The 17,817-nt window shown below is 37.2% G+C and overlaps 1 protein-coding gene across 1 annotated transcript; it reads left to right on the plus strand.

Annotated features, from left to right (window-relative positions):
- The first annotated feature begins 1,609 nt into the window (after nt 1-1,609).
- slc43a2b (solute carrier family 43 member 2b) lies at nt 1,610-16,278 on the plus strand. The gene is made up of 14 exons (XM_079861375.1): nt 1,610-1,729; nt 3,245-3,482; nt 7,115-7,397; nt 7,584-7,639; nt 7,755-7,831; nt 9,520-9,612; nt 9,708-9,841; nt 9,944-10,137; nt 10,270-10,413; nt 11,271-11,403; nt 11,496-11,628; nt 14,442-14,515; nt 14,640-14,763; nt 14,862-16,278. The coding sequence occupies exons 2-14, from the start codon at nt 3,323-3,325 to the stop codon at nt 15,021-15,023; spliced, it is 1,767 nt and encodes a 588-aa protein (XP_079717501.1). The 5' UTR covers nt 1,610-1,729; nt 3,245-3,322; the 3' UTR covers nt 15,024-16,278.
- The last annotated feature ends 1,539 nt before the right edge of the window (nt 16,279-17,817 follow it).

The following is a 17,817-nucleotide window of genomic DNA, read 5'->3' on the forward strand; positions in this document are numbered from 1 at the left end:
GAACTCTCAAATGAATGTAGTTTATCACGTAGGCTTTAAGTAACCTGTGCCCAGTTCAGGATTATGATGCAAAGAAGTGAACCTTGTCAGTAAACATTTGACTTTAGTCTTTAAGTAACTTCTAGTCAACATCTGTGAATGGTTCCAATTTCCAATCAAAACTATGCTTTGTTTGGCAAAGATAATATGCTGAACCCCATGATCAAGCGTTTACTCTTCACAGTGATAAAGCAGGAGAGGCATTGATCACATACTTGAAACAGGCCATTAGCTCACTATAGGAAAGAATGCAAAGCTCAGTCAAATAAACAAGCTCATTGACACATTGTTTCTCTTCCATTAATCATTGGTTGTTTTAAGTGAATAATGTGCCACAGTGCAGGAAAATAGATTAATTTTAATAGCTTATTTATTCAAATATATCCTGCTGTAAACAATTAACAGACATGCTTAATGTGTGTGTCTGACAGCTATCACTCATACTGATAGAGTCTTGCTGATTAGGGTCATCAATACAATTTTGTTATGCAATGATTTATTCGAAAACACCAGACTTATGTTCCTGCAGCAGTCTGATAGTAGAGAATAGTTTCATGTTTGTATCAAGGTTTTTAAGTCGATTGAATGTAATACCTATGAGTAATACCCAGTCACTGCTTTGCGCCTGTCAGTGCGGGTTTAAGGGAACTCTATTCTGGTAAATAACACGAGGGTGACGTGTTTCGAGGATAACAGTCTGATTAACACCCGGTATCTCCTGTAACCCGGGTGACCGGGAGTGCACTGATGTTTATGATACAAACAAAACAATAAAGCGCATATTTCTGGCAAAAAAAAAAAAAAAAAAAAGTCTTGTAGCTATGGATTGACGGATTTGTAGCTATGGCTTGTCGGTTAGGCTAAGGCAGAGCCGTTTAAAGGGCTAACGTTACCATTTTATTTTTCCAGTAGATGTGGTTTGTGAGTGAAACAGTATATCGTGTATGAAGTAGCCTAACATTATTTAGAGTCACTATTTCAGACACTTCGAGCTGTTTTTGTTGACTTCTTAAGATAACACGTTGCGTCTTTGTTTTTTGCAGTCTTATCAGGCTACATTTTGCAATTCATCATATAGGCTATCTATCACCTCTTCTCCTCACAGTGACAGAAAAACAAGTTCATAATTACTGTAGGCTACGTTATATACATAGTTTTATGTAGAATAATTACCTGAATAGCTGTAATCAGAGATTGATTCATCTTCATTCACCTTCATATTTCACTTCCCTGCCGTTAGGTCTAATCTGCCGTTTAGGAAATACTCTATAATCAATGAACTCAGTCGAAAAAAATTGATTTCAGCATTTATGATAAAAGGATCCCACGTTTACTGAGGCGGCAAATCTAAAAACTACTTCCTACACTACATCAAACCTAAATCACTCGCTCCTTCGAACTCACATCTGTAGGATCACCTGTGGACGGCCCGTGATTTTCCAGTGCAGCGCGAGACTCGCAGCTGATTGGCTGACAGTTATACTCAGCCTCCCGATGCAGCCAATAGAAACGATCTGATGCTTTCCCACATGAAACAGCTATAAATTCGACAGTTGCCCTGAAACAAATTCTCAGTAAGTGCCCGTAACTGCAGGAGAAAGAGAGAGAGGGGGAAGCGAGAGCAAAGGCATCAAGGGGGAGATCACGCTGCACTAAAAGGCTACAGAACTTGTTTGCCTTTCTCTCAAAGGTATGTGTTCTTTATTTTATATATTTTGTATTATAGTATAATATTTTATTTTGAACAAATACAGTATATGACTAGTTGGGTTGTTACATTTTAAACCTCCTTGCTCTTCGCGTGGTGGTCAAAAAAAAAAAATATATATATATTTTTTTTCAGTGAAAGGAATGTAGCCTACTATATTTAGTTTGATAATGTTTTTTTATTTAATAGTTTATATTTTTAGGGGATTTTATGGTACTACATTATATTTACGCAGTAGTTATAATCCATTTATTCACGTTTTGAGCATAGACCTGAACATTTAATTTCCAACTTAAACTGTCGTAAATCTTGAATGTTTTAAAGCACAGACTTAAGTTTGATGTCTTTTTAAATACGACACATGGTAAATTATTGCTGAAGTGAAACAAGTTTAAAAAAGTGAACCTAAAAAAGTTACAAAATGTTACGTTTATTGTTCTGAAAAATGCACAAAAATACTATTTTTAATTTATGTATGAAATATATATTTTCAAAAACACGTTTTACTCTAAAACTGCAAGAAAATCAAAGGCATAAATCTAAACAAGTTGTGTTCCAAATTTGAGCTTGAAACCTCAAAAAATTTGCTTTCAGTAAGATTTTGTTTGGCTGCAGTACCAAAAGAGTTCAAGAGATGAAATTCGTCTCTCATTCATTTCCGAGCAGCACAAGTGTGACTATTTTTTTCAGGACCATTTAACCTTTTCGAATCATGTTCATGATTTTGTGTGTGTGTGTGTGTTCAAATAGCAAGTGCCGAAACCTTTTCCAAGTTTCGTACCATTCCGGTGAAGTAAAAAAAAAAAAAAAACGTAAATGACAGAAGAGCACCATAGGGTTTAGGATTATTCTTCCACACACAAAATCAGTTATATTCTGTTGCGTTACAAATAGTGATAACCTTTGAATAATAATGCGTTTGTGTTTAATATAGGCCTACAAGTCATAAAATTCAACTTAGGCTACTTTTGCTATTGCTATCTTTTTGTTATTTTGCATCGAAACATTGTGTTGGGGTCTGTTGTAATGTGAATTTGTAAGTTTTGGTACCCCTCCCTTTCACTATTCTTGCACTGTAATGCAAAATAGCCAGCTGAGTGATTTTGAAAAAGATATACATAACAAAGAAGGTGTGAGTCTCTGAAGCGGTTTCAATTGATCATTTACACATTTTAATAAGAGATCAAAAACTAAAAACTACACTTGAGTCCTAGTAGTTAGCCTACTGATTAGCTCATAGTGAACTACCACATTCAACTGATCACTATTACTTACTAATTTGTTAATCAGAGTTTCTTGTTAGTTAATAGTAATAACTAGAATGTTAATAATGCGTTACTCATTTGTTCCTGTGTATTTATTCATTAATGAAGGGAACAGTATTCTAAAGTGTAGGCTATACACTAAAAAAATGCAGACTTATTTATAACAGCATCCTCACATGCAAACCTGGTCATTCCATTAAAACACACTTCTCTCTCTCTTCTTCATCCACAGATTGTGAGGTCTCATCCCACCAGACACTGTCAACCACCCTTTTCCTCTTATCTGTCTGCTTTCCTTCTCCCTGCAGCCATGGCACCCACTCTAGCCACAGCATTTGCCCGCCGCTGGTGGATGGCGGTAACAGCCATTATTGAAAATCTGCTCTTCTCCGCTGTTCTGCTGGGCTGGGGTTCCTTACTCATCATGCTGAAGTCTGAAGGCTTCTATTCATACCTCTGCATGGAACCAGGTAAGAGTCACTCTTCCACCAGATTCAAAAAGGGTTTACCAATCTGAGGCCACAGAACCATGACACATCAAGAACAAGAACTCAAGAAACCTGTGCAGCAATTTAGAAGAGTCATTGAGGAACATTTAGTTCACATGCGTTGCAAGTCAAGCTTGTGATATAAAAGAATTTAAAGTAATGCTTGATTATGTTTTGTCTAATGGTCAATATGCATATTGGCAAATTCCATTATTCCAATCTGATCTTGAAAGCTCACACACTGTGCCTGATAGTACTTGCAGGTTCCTACTTTTAAAGTCACGTGTATTGTGCAGTAATCCGTCATGACAGTAGCGTTTTATGTGGTGTAACTGATTGCGCTCTGCAGCAAAACACTTTTGTGCTTAATTTCTCTAAGGAGGAAGAATGACATCTTCCCACAGGAGCCTCACAACCACAGACACTACCACAGACTTCCATTAAATCAGCTGGTATAGTCATGGTTGCTCAGTAAAACACTGGAATGTAGAAGGATTTTCCACAGGGACCCTGACCTAATCAAGTGCACCTTTAAATCGAGAGGCCTACAACCTGTTTGATGTAAATTAAAATGTTTATCTTTTCAGTCAGTTCACCTCAGACCTACTGGTTGGCTCATAATTGATTGATTGAATTGGTTTTGGTATTGATTTGCTTCACAGAACATGTTTTGGTCTTACTGTGTAGTGTGTATACTGATGACCCTTTTATCACTGTCTTGTTCTTTCTCAACCACTTTGGACTAGATTTAATAGAACATGAGGACATTGAAACCTATTTAACCACAAAAGCTAGTTTGAAATTCCCAGGCAGACAAGAAGAAAAGGGGTAGAGGAGGGGCAGAAGACGAGAAAAAGAGTTGTTTGTGAAGGAAACCGTAGGAGGCTTATCGTTTGGGTAGATCTAGGAATACCACTTCTTCTGGGTGGAGTGGTGGGCATCTTACGTGTGTGTCTGTCTGCTTGGCAGGAATTTTTTTTTTGCATGGGAAAGTGCTTATCGTTTCTTTTTGCTGCTGTTATAGAAGTTCCTGTTTTTTTACATTACTCAGCTTATTGCCTGTCCTTTCGGTCAGTCACATTATTGTGGCATAATAAGACTGTCTCAGCGAAAATCGTCAGTGCACAAGACAGTATTCAGCAATCTTAAAGTCCACAGATAAGACTCAAAGGACAGTGTCATGAGGCATTAGTCAGCATTCATTCTTCTTGACCATTTTGAAGGATGCGAAGCATGTGGTTTAGTACACTAACTTTGATTTCCAATCATGTAATCTTTGAAGTTGGCATGATAACAGTTCTTTATCACATTCAAGCTTTCTCTATAATGAGGTTAGAGACAATTTGTACTGTGTCTGTTCCTTACATTTTATCAGATCTGGCCACCAAACTAATGGCTATGAATGAAAAGAACAGCCCCTCCTTGTTTTCACTCCCTAATCTGTCCCCAAATCATTGTATTAATATGTTAAAATGTCTACGTTCCTGTAGGAATGTGTTTAGTGTCAGTACTTCGCCATTTCCAAAGTTTTAGGACATTTTAAAGAATTTTTATAAAAATACACAGAATTTGGATTTTTATGTGACACTCAGACTCACAAATGCATCACATGGCTGTCAGCCCATCAGAAAAAATGTGAAGGATCAGATGAAAAATCATATTCAGATTTTCAGATCAGATTTTTCTTTGTGATTGCTATCTTCCCGGGTGTGTCCTGCAATATGCAGCCATTTGCACATTAATGTGGCCTACGTACACCATGTTTGGTGCATCTTTAGCACACACATTAGCATGGTTTAGGAAAGAAGCCAGAGCAAGCCTCAGTTTCCTAGCAGTGAGGTAAAACCCAACCCTTCCTGTGTGTGGCATGAGAAAGATCACGACCAGGTGCCAAACACGTCAGAACATTCTGCACTAAGTTCTAGAGCATGCTTGGAGTTGGAAACCTCCTCCTTTGTTGTGGAGGGAGGACACGTGTATCATCAGGATGACACTGGCACAATTGAGTGGCTGATTATAGCAAAGTCACTGTTCCGACACCAATAACCCACCTAACAAAAATATTTTCTACGGACGTTTTTATAACGTTCTCATTAAATTATGAAAACTTTTTTTTTAATGTTCTCTGAACATGTTATTAAAGACCAGATAACTTTGAACGTACGTTCAATTAACATTACTGGAGGAACATTTGTCCATAATGTTGACTGTTGAGAGAACCTTGTTTTATGGAAATTCCCTGTTAGTTGTGAATGCCATTGTGAAATCTTACAGTTTTGAAAGACAGGTTTTGTCTAATTAACTCACATGTCTCAAAAGTGTACTTTGTTACCACATTTTGTGTTTTTCAGAGAAACATTCATTTATCACTCATCAGCAGTTAAGATGGAAAAACCGATTAGTATAAGGTCATGTCTGATTATCTACTTTATATGTCTCCAGTGAACCAGCAGCTATTAATTGAGTGTCACCTGGTTCAGTAGTTTATGTATATGCGTGGTGAGATAATGTCGAACAGGATTGTACAATAGTCCAAAAGGACGATTATTAACATTGTTCCTGCAGCAGATCAAAGATAAAGGAAGAGCAAATGTTGAGCTTTCTCCTCTCTATCTTTCCCAGCCCTTATCTCAGGTTTTATTGAGACTACAGAATGGTGATTCCTCATTCCAAGCATTTTATTGCTGGGTAAAGGTTTATCTCAGACACTCTGGAGAACAGCTGAAAAGACCAGTTTAGACCAGATGTAATTCCAGGTTGATTTATGCTGGTCTAGCCAAGTTGGTCATAATCAAACATTTTCCAATTAGAAAACCTGGTAGGAACATTATCATAAGAAAATCATTTGAAGTACAAACATATGAAGTACATTTTGTCCATATAGACACCATTTTCATTAAGCATGTTAAAGAGATAGTTCACCCAAAAATGAAAATGTTGTCATCATTTGCTTTTCCTCATGTCATTTCAAACCCCTATGACTTTTCCCCTAGTTAACACGAAATAAAGATATTTTGAAGAATGTTGGGGTCCAAACAATATTGGAGCCTATTGACTTTTATTGAATAGTTTGGAACGACATGAGTGAACGAACTTTCCTCAGGCTTCCAGTGTTCTTGTTGCTATAGAACTTTTACATCAACAGACAATTCCTAGTCTTGAGGCATTATTGGAGTGTCCTTACCTTCTGTAACTTTAATTCATGGACCGTTCCACCCATGGTGTTAACAAAAGGCTAAAGAGTGCATAAACCCCAGTCATGAACTTCAAGGAACTATCGAGAGGTATAGAAGTCTGCACGTGCGGCATCTGCGTGGTTGGACAGCAACCAGAATTACAAGTACCTGATGCTTACGTCACAGCATAGGGCTAACAGCAGGGACACACGTGACCAGTTTTTACACTAACATCTGAGTTTTCTCACTCTCTCTCTTTATCCCCATGATTTAGCAGAAATGGTGACCTGATGAGTAGTGAAACTCCAGCGGGTTGTATTTCAGGTCACATTAGCAGTGAGCTGGTTTTTGGGAACATGGTACAGTAGCTGCTGGTAATAAGTTACATGGGTCCCCATTAGCCTCTTATACCTCTCCTCTTCTTCTTCTTTCCTACAGGAAACAGCTCAAAGGCAAACTTCTCGTTACCAGCTGTGCCTTCATCACTGTCGAATGATGCAGAGTTTGATTATGACGAGTTCCAGCCGGGAGGGGTGGAGATGGTCCCTCTGAAACATCCAGAGGAACACCTGAGGATGAACGGCTGGCTCATCTGTAAAGAACAGGATGAGATGCTGAATCTGGCCTTCACCGTGGGCTCCTTCCTCCTCAGCGCCATCACACTCCCGCTCGGAATCGTCATGGACAAATACGGTCCACGCAAACTCCGCCTGCTTGGAAGGTAGACGGCATGTGCTTAATTTCCAATATCATTCCTATAACAATCCAATTTTTGAATTAATATATAAATCTTTTGCACTGTGTAATATGGTAAGTGTGTATCCTAAGGTCACATCACAATACAGATGAATGACCAGAACATTTTCCATGATTAATTGACCTCTGAGTGTCAAATCCTCCTTTCCAGTGCCTGCTTTGCCCTCTCATGCCTAATGATAGCTTATGGAGCCAGCAACCCAAATGGTAAGAATGTCCTATATGCAATTCAGTATGAATTTATGTCTTCATACTTATTGAAACAAATAGCAATATGTCAATTTTCCACTAGGAACAGTTAACACCTGCTTGTTTTTTCTAGAACTGTCCGTTCTGATTTTCATCGCTCTGACCTTTAATGGCTTTGGGGGAATGTGTATGACCTTCACTTCACTTACGGTGAGTGTTAACTTATTCATGAATGTACACTTGTGCTTAATTTTTTCCACCTCTTTTGATGTGTTTGAATTTGCTTGTTGCTTGCTAATTAGCAGGTTGTAACCGCCATAAACATTGAGGGGGATACGTCCCATCTGATATTCAGATTAGAGGTGGCTTTTTCAGTGTTTGATTTTGAAATTTGTAACATTTGTTCCCTTCAATCCTGCTACATCAAGGCTAGTTAGAAGTCTCTGTGTCTCTTTTTTCTCAATCTTTTGAGCTTCTCTCAAGCGTGGTGCAGTAAGTTAATCATTAGACCCATTTGTGCATCTTACTTCAGTGTTTTTCCTGCTGACTCGCTTTTGTCACCGCTCTGGCACCATGGCAGCATACAGTACTCCTGATTCAGTGTGCTGACCCTGTAAGATTAGCCTGCGGTTATCATGTGCCTAGAGGAACTATATGACCATGAACTCACAAAAACACTTATACCCAGAGTCCAAAATGTACTTTTTGCCACACCTCTTAATGTCCACAAAACGAGAAAGTTTTAAAACAACACCTGCCCCAAATACTTGCATTACGTTGATGGCTTAATGCAAAAATTTTGTTGACAATAATGAGTGTTCTTGTTTGCCGTGCTGCGTCGCCTGCTTGAAGTGTACATGGAGTGGCAAAGTCGCATAACAATTGATTTTGGAGAATATCTTCACAGTCACAACAGTTCTGTTCTCACAAAACACAACTCTTCCATCACAAAGCTGCTGATCACTCACATTCTTACATAACAGGACACTCGCTGTTGCTCATCCACTTGTTGTCACAGGAACAAGGCATAACTGTGGGCTGGCTGCCCCAGTTTGGCCTCCAATTAGTCATAAAAGAGACTCAGATTCAGCCGGTTCAGACTGGGTGGATCATTCTTCAGTTCTTACTAACCTAGTTATTCCTCTTTTATTAACAATGAGGAACAGAAAGTAAGTGAAGTAAGAAAGAAGTGTGGATTAAGTGTTCAAATATAATTTGGGGCCACTTAATAGTTCTCGTAGTCTTCTAGTTTTCTAGTCCTCTGTCACTTGCTCTTTTTCTCTTTCCTGTCTTTTAACCCCCAACCCTCATTCTCTTGTTATAGCCAGTGCCTCGTAACCGAAACTGCTTTCACTGTTGACTTGTGCTTTCATAAGGCCGTAATTTTTTGCTGTCTCTCCTTGCTTCCTGCCATTTTTAGAGAAAGACTGTGGGTCAATTGTCTTTATGCTCATAGCAGTCACAAGTAAAAAGATGCTCTGAATAACCACAGTCTGAATATGATTTTTATATTGCTATCGTTATGGAATATTTATATTATATTATATTAATAAAATAAAGATTTTTTTATTTTAAAATAAAATAAAAATGAAACAAATATAATACTATGATTACAAATAAAATAAAATAAATTAATGTAAATATATATATATACATTTATGTATTAAAAATTAAGAATAGATCTAAACATGCTTTTCTTTTTTGCCAGGATTGTTATGGATTATTTAAATAATTTTATATTAATTTATTTAACGTTTTAAGTTATTTATATATAGAATTATATACATTTTAAATTAAATAAATTATATATATATATATATACAGAGTAGTCCTCTGTCTGCTTATCTAAAGTTATTTTTAACCAAATGTTATTCATCTGTTTCCATGTTTCCTTCCAGCTGCCCAACATGTTTGGTGACCTGCGTGCCACCTTCATCGCACTCATGATTGGCTCGTATGCTTCCTCGGCTGTCACCTTTCCTGGGGTCAAGGTCTGTTAGATTAAACAACAGGGTGAAAACAAATGATTGTAATCCTACCTTATGTTCTTAGATAAGATTTGTTCATTGTGAGTTTCTCTTAACAGGTGATCTATGACGTTGGTGTGACCTTCATCACGATTCTGGTGGTCTGGGCGGCCTGTGCAGGACTCGTCTTCATCAACTGCTTCTTCAACTGGCCCCTGGAGCCTTTCCCTGGACCCGAGGACATGGACTACACGTAAGAAACACACATACTAACCCTAACCCTAACCCACACTCTCATACGCATCAAACATCTACAATATCTCACTCTCATTCGGATTTGTTTCTGTATATCCAGTATCAAGATCAAGTTCAGTTGGCTGGGATTTGACCATAAGATTACAGGAAAGCAGTTTTATAATCAAGTGACGACAGTAGGCAAGCGTCTTAGCGTGGATAACACTCACAAACAGAAAGAGCTTGCAAGAGAGGGTCAGAAACTTTGTCTGTCCACCATGGACCTGGAACTGCAGTGTGAGACCAAGGAGGAAAGTAAGTGACAATGTTTGAACTAGTCTGACACAAGAAAAGACCAGAAACATACGCAAATACACAAATGCAAAGTTTCAATAAATGGGTCGACAGGTCAACAAATAATCTCTGTTTTCCTTTTCTTCCTTGCAGCTCAGTCGTTCATGAAGAGTATTTTCAGCCCTCTGTTCATTTTGAGTCTGGTGACCATGTGTGTGACTCAGCTGCGTCTCATCTTCTACATGGGAGCCATGAACAACATCTTGGAGGCCCTCAGCGGAGGAGATCTTAACACAGGTGGATAAGCATGTTTGCATATGTCTGGAAAAAAATATATTGCATTTAATTCTAAATACATTTATTTAGGGTAATTCTGATATGTGAACACAGCAAACTATTTTTTTACTGAGTACAATAATTCAGTAATGTTTGATGCAGTAATAACAAAAACAATAATAATGTGAATGCAGTAAAATTTTTATTATAATTATAAATAATTATTATAAAATGATAAATTATAATAATAAAAAAAAATCATTATGATAATTTACATATTGAGCGCAGCAAATAATTTTTTTCTGGATTTTTCTGAAAAAAAGACTAAACAATTATTTTTAATTATAACCTATAATATAACAATTATTTATAGTATAATATGCCACAGAAAAGAAAATACTTTTTTCTTTTTTGAAAAAAAACAAACAAACAAAATGTACAATAATACAAAAAATGTGAATGCAGAAAAAAAAATCCTTTCTGGAAAAATAAAAGTCTTTTTGTGTTACTATTACAGATTTTTTAAACCATATCAGTTATTTTTTTCTTCCAGTTTTGAAATTTTAATTGCCTTCTAATATATTTTTTTAATTTGACTATTTTTGCAGTTGAGAAAATGGAATTGGGTAAGAATCTCAGTAGCGCAGTAGAAACCAGTAGAGCATGTAGTTCCCTAAGCTTGTTGATCTAACATTTAACCTTCTCCTGTACTCACCTCAAGCGTAACCCACTCCCTGTCCACCTGTGCTCAGGGACGAAATGCATACGCAAACCTGCAGAGTGCCATAAACTCCCGTTAACCAGAGTAGTTATTAACCAACCTCAGACGTTATCCATTAGACAGTGTTATAATCTCTCTCTCTATCTTGTTCTCTCAGTGAGCCTCTACACCTCAATTTTTGGAGTGATGCAACTCTTGTGCTTGATGACGACGCCGGTCATCGGTCAAATCATGGACTGGAAGCTGAAAGAATGCGATGATGGAGAAATCGATGAAAAAGAGCCCAACAAGTAGGTTATAGAGCACATTTTAGTGAACTTCGGACATGGACTAATAATGTGTGAAGCTGTTTTAAGCGTCTCTGTTCACTCCATGTTTCCAGGGATGAACCTCAGCCCAAACGCAGAGACAAACAGATTCAGAAAGTCACCAATGCCACACGTGCCTTCATCTTCACCAACATCCTCCTCGTCGGCTTTGGCGTCACCTGCCTAATTCCCAATCTCCCACTTCAGGTGTGTGTTATGTGTCTTCAGGCCCGGAGTGGGTAATCGGGAGAATCGGGAGTATTCCCGGTGGGCCGCTTCACTTTTGGGCCGGTCGAGGAATTTTTTTTTTTTTTTTACATTTCAATGTCACATTAGTTACATTAGGATACACACGTTCCGCATTCTGCCACCACAGCGCGCAACTCAGCATGGGTTGTACCATGTGAGGGAGTTCTCCCCTCCCCTCCTATAGAAATGGTTGGGTCCATAGCCCGTCTTTTCAAAACGTTTTCTCAGGGAGGCTACCGCGGCTCCGCCGGCGCCTACTGATAGCTGGGCCGGCCGTAACGGTACGCGTCAGGGAGGATGGATGGGAGGAAGAGGCCAGGAGGTAGGCTATGGAAGCTTTGTTTCCGCCACAGAATAAAACATTTGAAAAGATAATTGCGACTTTTTATCTCGAGTTTACATCTCGCAATTCTGACTTTTTTTCTCAGAATTGCGAGATATAAAGTCAGAATTGCCTGAAATAAAGTCGCAATTGCGTGTTAAAAAGTCAGAATTGTGAGATATAAAGTCAGAATTGCCTGAAATAAAGTCGCAATTGCGTGTTATAAAGAATTGTGAGATATAGAGTCAGAATTGCGTGATATAAAGTCGCAATTGCTTCTTATAAAGTCAGAATTGCAAGATATAAAATCAGAACTGCCTGAAATAAAGTCGCAATTGCTTATAAAGTCAGAACTGCAAGATATAGAGTCAGAATTGTGTGATATAAAGTCATAAAACGTGTTATAAAGTCACAATTGCGAAATATAAAGTCAGAATTGTGTGATATAAAGTCGCAATTGCTTATAAAGTCAGAACTGCCAGATATAGAGTCAGAATTGTGTGATATAAAATCATAAAACGTTATAAAGTCAGAATTGCAAATTATAAAGTCAAAATTGTGTGAAATAAAGTAGCAATTGCTTATAAAGTCAGAACTGCAAGATATAAAGTCAGAATTGTGTGATATAAAGTAGCAATTGCGTGTTATAAAGTCAGAATTGCGAAATATAAAGTCAGAATTGCGAAATATAAAGTCAGAATTGCGAAATATAACGTCAGAATTGTGTGAAAAAGTTGCAATTGCTTCTTATGCTTCTTATAAAGTCTAAGTGAATTATTATTTAACCTTTACATTATTTGTTAACCCATGGTATTAATACTAACTACACAATAGTACGAGCTGAACTGTTGCTTCATTTATCCAATTATCCAATTTGGAATTCCACCATGGAAAAAGTGGGCCGGTCTTGGGCCTGAAACTCCCGGGCTGAAAAGTGGCCCCACTCCGGCCCTGTGTGTCTTTGTGTTATGAATAGTCCATATAAATGTATCGATTCAACAATAAGATACAGGATGTGTTCAGAATAGTATACTACCATACTACTCTATTTCTGCAGCATATGTACTGTACCAGAATACCAGAATAACCCACATTGCCAAAATGGCTGAACACAAAAAAAGCAGAATGTGTGAAGTAGCATATCCCACAATGCAATGCATTTGACTTGACCTTCTATTGCAATTTGATGCACAAACTGGACATAACATCATCCGCAGTTTATAATATCTCTTTCTCTTAAATGATTGGACTGCCAGTATTTAAGATATTTACACAAAATTTAAATTAATAAAGCAAAATAAATGTTTATTTTCTACTGAAGAAATCCTGCAATATGATGAGGTTGACAACAATGTAGCACAATACTAGTTGAATCATTTATTTTTCCAAAATGCACAGTTTTTGACATGCTATTTTTTGAAATGATGTGCATTGTGGAGTATATAATATGTAGTATTTGTAAATCAGTTAAAATAACACCTTTATCTTTCTTTATTTGTAGTATGCTCTGTTGTATACCAGTGTTGTTATCGTTAACTAAGACTAAAAACTAAAAAACTTTTATAAAACTAAAAATCTTAAAACTAGTTTCTGGTAATAGTAATAAAGCTGATTTATATATATATATATATATATATATATATATATATATATATATATATATATATATATATATATTGTGGCCACGAATTAAGAATTTATTCTCTCGCTTTGATTATTACATAAACATACGTACGTACAAACATGTTACATATTACATATTGCAAATTATTACAACGTGGCCCCAATTTAGTAAATCGAGGGCACAAATTATTATATTGTGCGCATTATATCGTTTACTTATCGTTTACTTCTAAAATATAAATATTATGTAACGCATTACTAAGTAATTAATTACTTTCATTTAATTACAGTTACTTCTGATGTAATTGCATTAAATACTGTATAGACTATAGAACAACCTGTATAAAGCAATAGTGGATTTAACATCATTTTATGTTAAAATGTAATTTTTAATTTAACTTAAATACTTTGGTCAATTCAAGAATAATAATGCTATTTTATATTATTATTTGAAAGAATAAAAAGAACCGATTCTTGAAGTTTATATGGGATTTAGAAAGTAATTAGTAATAAGTAATGCAACTTTTTATGAGGAGTAATTAGTAAAGTAAGTAGTTAAACTGTTGAAGATGTAATTAGTAGCTAGAAATGAATGACTTTTTTTGGTGGCCACGATATACAACCAAATTTGGAATAGCATACTACTCTTACTATTTCTTCCATGCGGAGTAGTATGCACCTATTTTAGCTGTACAGCATCTCCCTCTAGTGGCTCAATTATGAAACTACTAGCATGTCAGCTGCCAATTTTACCATAGGAAACAGTCAAATAAACAAGTTAATACTGTTTGATTTTGTCATTTAACCTCATGTCATCTCTCTCCAGATGCTCTCATTTGTCCTTCACACCATCGTCAGAGGCTTCATCCACTCCGCCATCGGAGGACTTTACGCTGCTGTGTGAGTTTATCAGCATTATCTTGAATACGTGATTATATTCTGCTTGTGATCATTACTTTTGCCAGTAAAAGCAGCATTTAAAGCATATCATATGATAACACAACATCTATGTGTGTGTCTGCAGGTACCCATCATCTCAGTTTGGCAGTCTGACCGGAATGCAGTCATTGGTTAGCGCTCTGTTCGCTCTGCTGCAGCAGCCTTTGTTCATGGCCATGATGGGACCACTCCATGGAGACCCGCTCTGGGTATGAAACAAACAAGAGAGAGCTTTAGTAATACTAAATGGATTAAATGCCCGTTAGGCATGTTTTGACCTCCTCTCTATCTTTTTTTTCCGGTGTAGGTGAACGTTGGTCTGCTGGCTCTCAGTATGATGGGCTTCTTGTTACCGCTCTACCTGCTGTACTTCAGGAGTACTCTGCACAAAAAGAGGAAGGAGAAAGAAAATAATGCTAAAATCTATCTGAAAATTAACGGCAGTGACGCACCAGAGGCGTTTGTGTAAAAAAGCTAAAGAAAAAAAGCAGATAAAGGGAAAAACAAAGGCATGAGAATATCATCACAGCTACATAAAAACACACCCCCGCAGTGACGATTAAACACTATTGTGCGTCTCTTTCTTGGAGGCTTATTGAGTATCTCAATGGATGAAAAGAGGAATGAGAGAGACAGAAAGCAACATGGGAAAATCGGCATCCCCCTTCTTCACCATTTTATTTTAATTCAGATATTTTATATTACGCATTTATGCATGTGGAAAAGTTTCAACCCTGACTGTCTCTTCATAATGCAAACTAGGGACATTTCAGTATACGGCATATTAGTATATGGTTTTTATATACACTGTTTCTGCCAACTGGACATTTTTGAGGAAGACCGAGGCCAGCCTGGCCCGCACAGACAGCGTAAGGATGCCAGTTGGCTGTTTCACCCTGAAACGCAGCCAAACACCCCATTCATTTAACTAACCTTCACTGTATTGAGATTTCAATGTAAACCAGTAAAGCCCCACATTTTTAACTGTAATAATAGTGGTGCAATGTAATTGCATTCACTAAAAACCACTTTCAAGAACATGTTTCATTCATAATGATACACAAAGTGCCTTTTTATGAAATAATGTATTTATGAAAATGATTTGATCACTTTTGATCATAGGTACTTTATGAAAGCCACTATTTATGTATTGAGTTTGTACACTATGCACATGAGATGCATACATAAAAGAGGCTGGACTGAACTGCTAATGATCTGCGAGGTGATGGCTGAAAGCTGAGGCGCAGATGTCAGGGCAACAACAGCACTTTAACACATGTCCTTAAAAACCCCTCATGACCCATAATTCCCTTTTTCTGTCTTTCTTTCACTAACATTCCATGAGTTCTCATAGTGTGTTAAGAGTCATTTATGTGTCACTGATCGTTAGATCAAGTTATCATGGACCTCTGAAGTAAAATATCGTGTAGAAAGCACAACTTAACTCACAAACGTGCCTTTTGTGCAGTTTACAGTGCAGTAGATAATGATAGCTGACAGGAAGACTGGAGTAAAGGATTCTGTGGAAATGTTTTGGTGTTGTGTGTAATGTATTTATTTCTTAACAGGCCGTATGGGCAATGCAGTCTTTGCAAAGGTTGTGTTATATTAACTTACATTTCAGTGTTGCAGTGGCTGTTTGTTTGTTTTTTTCAAAAACCTTCACGTATTGTTCTATATGGCATTAATGTTGAAGATTATATTCAATAAAATTTGTAATTATTACATTTGTGCCATTTACTATTTTACAGTGAAAACATTTTAATACTATTATAATTGATGTACTGTAAAATTAAATATACCTTTATTTTTTCCCCCGAAAATATAAATAGAATTAAGAAAAACAAGGTTGTTTTCTGTGATGGAAATATTTTTGTTTGACAGGTGGAAAAAGGTGGGTGGGGTGGGGATGAAAAAAACAGCTTTATTTTCAGTGTTGGGGAAAGTTACTTTTAAAAGTAGTGTTACAAAACTACAACTTGCAATTTAGAAATGAAATGTAGCACTGACTGACAGGCACCACATCTTTACACACAATGAAAATAACAAACCATCAAACACATGAGGGAAGGAGCTCAATATAAAGAGAGCAGAGCACATGAGGAACAGGTCAACACAATTAGGCCGACAAGGACCAGACAAGGGGTGTTTCTCAATTTCCCTCCTCGTCTCAGTCCTCCGTCCTCCATCCAATGACCCGGAAACCGATTGAGCTCAGCGATCTTGAAGGACATCTCAATTCTCTAATTGCACCGCGAGGAGGCGAGGATCGAGGAGGCTTCCTGAGGAGTCATGAGAGAGGATACACAGGTGTATCCTTTGCTGAAGAGTTTTATCGACTAAACGTGATGCACATATAAATTCTCCTCTCCCTTCACATCGGTCACAATAATTTTAATTTATACTTTACCTTTGCAGTTTATATAAACCACACATCTCACATATTTCAACAGGGTACCTTGCTTTATTATTATTTATTATGAATTTATTAAATAACCAAACTAATACAACATAAGGGCAGATCCTTTGAGCGCTGCTGATGACGCTGTGAAGTGATGCTCAAGTGATCAAGTATTCGAATGTATAACCCAGCTGGCAAAAAGTCATCTATTAGATGCTGAATAGACGTAAATCTTCAACGTCTCTAATTATGACTTTTCAACGTTGAAAACGGGTCGATCTTCAACATCTTAATGGAATATGTAAAACTCTTTCAATTTATTTGAGACAATAATGAACATGGTTTGGTAGTTTGTTTTTCTCCGTTATTTTAGCATGTATAACAGACTTATCCTGTCTTAGATGATCTGTTGAAAACATGTGGCATCTTAGCGGACCGACTTATTTTCAACCATATTTCATCCGATTCCTCCGTCCTCATTTTCTATCCTTGCCTTTCCTCGCATCCTACAGGGGGTGGAGCTGAGACGTTAGGAAAGGAAACTAGGATGCACAAATAAGAATTGAGAAGCACCTGTTGACTAAACAAGGGGGCATGGAAATGAGAAACAATGAGGCAGGATGAGAGGAGCACATGGCCAACACAAACAGAGTCAGAGCCATGTGCTCAGACACAAGACAAACAAAGAAACATTAAACAAAGACAAAACAGACAAGACAGGGGCAGGACCCTGACAGTGTTCCTTGTGTGCCTTACCCCAACACTGTATATTTTTCATCCTGCCTTAATCATGAGATTAATTGTGATTATTTAATTGACAGTCCTAGTGTTTAACAGAAACAAATTCTGCATAGTTTTGTGA

Source organism: Squalius cephalus, assembly GCF_949319135.1.
Source record: "Squalius cephalus genome assembly, chromosome: 24".
Lineage (NCBI taxonomy): Eukaryota > Metazoa > Chordata > Actinopteri > Cypriniformes > Leuciscidae > Squalius > Squalius cephalus.